The 1,679-nt window shown below is 58.8% G+C and overlaps 1 protein-coding gene across 1 annotated transcript; it reads right to left on the reverse strand.

Moving 5' to 3' along the window:
- Window positions 1–45: 45 nt before the first annotated feature.
- On the reverse strand, window positions 46–1,449 carry HS3ST2 (heparan sulfate-glucosamine 3-sulfotransferase 2). The gene has a single exon (XM_029948420.1). The coding sequence runs from the start codon at window positions 1,410–1,412 to the stop codon at window positions 801–803; it is 612 nt and encodes a 203-aa protein (XP_029804280.1). The 5' UTR covers window positions 1,413–1,449; the 3' UTR covers window positions 46–800.
- Window positions 1,450–1,679: the final 230 nt, after the last annotated feature.

The following is a 1,679-nucleotide window of genomic DNA, read 5'->3' on the forward strand; positions in this document are numbered from 1 at the left end:
GAACGAGCCGTGCTCCAGGCCTGGCCCACAGAGGAGGGCCCAGCATTAAGGACACGAGAGAGGCATATTTATTTCACATGGACAAGCATGATTCCTTTGCATGCTGAACATGAAAGCTCGCGTGAGGAAGGTACCCGTAACAGCAGAATTAATGTGCTTTTGTCCACAGGGAGCAGGGAGGGCCACAAAGAGGTTTTCAAAGACAGTTACCCCGCAAGCAGAGTTGAGACCACAGGCTTTGAAATCTCTGGTTTATTTCATCATCAAAGGGTCTGTCGCCTAGGCGTGGCCACGGGGTGCTTCGGGCTCTGCCATGTCTCGATGAGCTGTAAGGTCAGGAGGAAGAGGATGGGCTCCGACCCCACCCCCCAGGGTGGCTAGGGAGAGTGAAGCTCGGTGGGGAGGTACATGCCACGCGCAATTAGCAAGGCCACTCCGGGTGGACAGTGACGGGGACAGACTGCTGTGTGCGCAGCGACAGAACCATCACCACTGACAATACCTATCGTAATCAGAAGATCTGCTCTTGTTAGAGCAGTTTCCCAAGGCCTCTTATGGGCTGAAGGGAAAGGATTCGCGATGGACTGGGCGTGCCTGAAGCAGGTCAACGCTGCCTAGACAGACCGGGGAGAGCTGGCGGCTGGGACCCTGGTCTCGTGGCCTCCGCTGGGCTTCCCGGTTCCAGGATGATGGAGCCTGAGCCGGGAAAGGGGGCTGGAGCCTGGGTTTGCGGGGGGCCGAGGCTCACAGGCTCTCCGGGCAAAGCCCTGGAGGACGAGACGCCCTTGCGTCGCGGTGGCTCACTCCCACCTGAAGTCCTGTCCAACAGTTTCATAAAATTTAATATTATAAGGTCTATAAAATTCCCGCAGCTGGTCTATCACTTCGGGGTCGATCTGTACATGAGTTCTGCCTTTCGATTTGCCCAGGCACCGAGGCAGGAGGCTCGACTCCGTTTTCCTCAAGCAAGGGAATCCTTTGGTCTTGTTGAAGTAGAAGTGCTTGTCCGTGATGAATCGCTTGATGCCCAGGAAGTCCTGGACCCGGCCCATCTCGCCGGCCGGGTCGGTGATGAGCCGCTCGCCGCTGACGAAGTGGATCTGGGCCAGCGGGAAGTAGCGCAGCCAGCTCTCCAGGTGCAGCGCGTACATGCCGATGCGGATGGCGTTCCACGACACGTCCACCTGGCCCAGCGTGCGGTTGCGGAACGAGAGGCCCTCGAAGGTGGGGATGTCCGGCTTCTTGGAGAGCGTCTGCGTGTAATCCGAGATGGCCCGGGTCACCGGGTTCCGCACGACCACGATCAGCTTGGTGTCCCGGGACATGTTGAAGATGCGGCGAGGGGCCTCCTGAGTGACGAAGTAGCTGGGCGTCTTCTCCAGTGTGATCTGGCTCTCGAGGGTCCGGGGCATCAGGCTCCTGTGGGGCAGAGCGGCACACGGTCAGACCCGTTCCTTCCCCCAGCTCCTGAGTGCGCCCCCTCTCCCCTCGGTGACACTGGAGCCCCGCCTGCGGTCACCCCCGAGGAACCCACGTTCAGAGCCCGTGTTTTCGCGGGCCGGACCATGGGCTAGAGTCACTCCGCTGCATAAGATCTCCAGCGAGGAGCCCGCTTCAACTTGTGCTGGTTGTTTAAGAAAAAAATCTTTAACAGGTTTGCTTTAAGAGGACACAACCTA

Source organism: Suricata suricatta, chromosome 8, assembly GCF_006229205.1.
Source record: "Suricata suricatta isolate VVHF042 chromosome 8, meerkat_22Aug2017_6uvM2_HiC, whole genome shotgun sequence".
In the NCBI taxonomy this organism is placed as follows: domain Eukaryota; kingdom Metazoa; phylum Chordata; class Mammalia; order Carnivora; family Herpestidae; genus Suricata; species Suricata suricatta.

What these genes read in the sequence shown, in the direction of transcription:
- HS3ST2 (XM_029948420.1), bottom strand. Translation starts at nt 1,412, where the DNA reads ATGCCCCGGACCCTCGAGAGCCAGATCACACTGGAGAAGACGCCCAGC.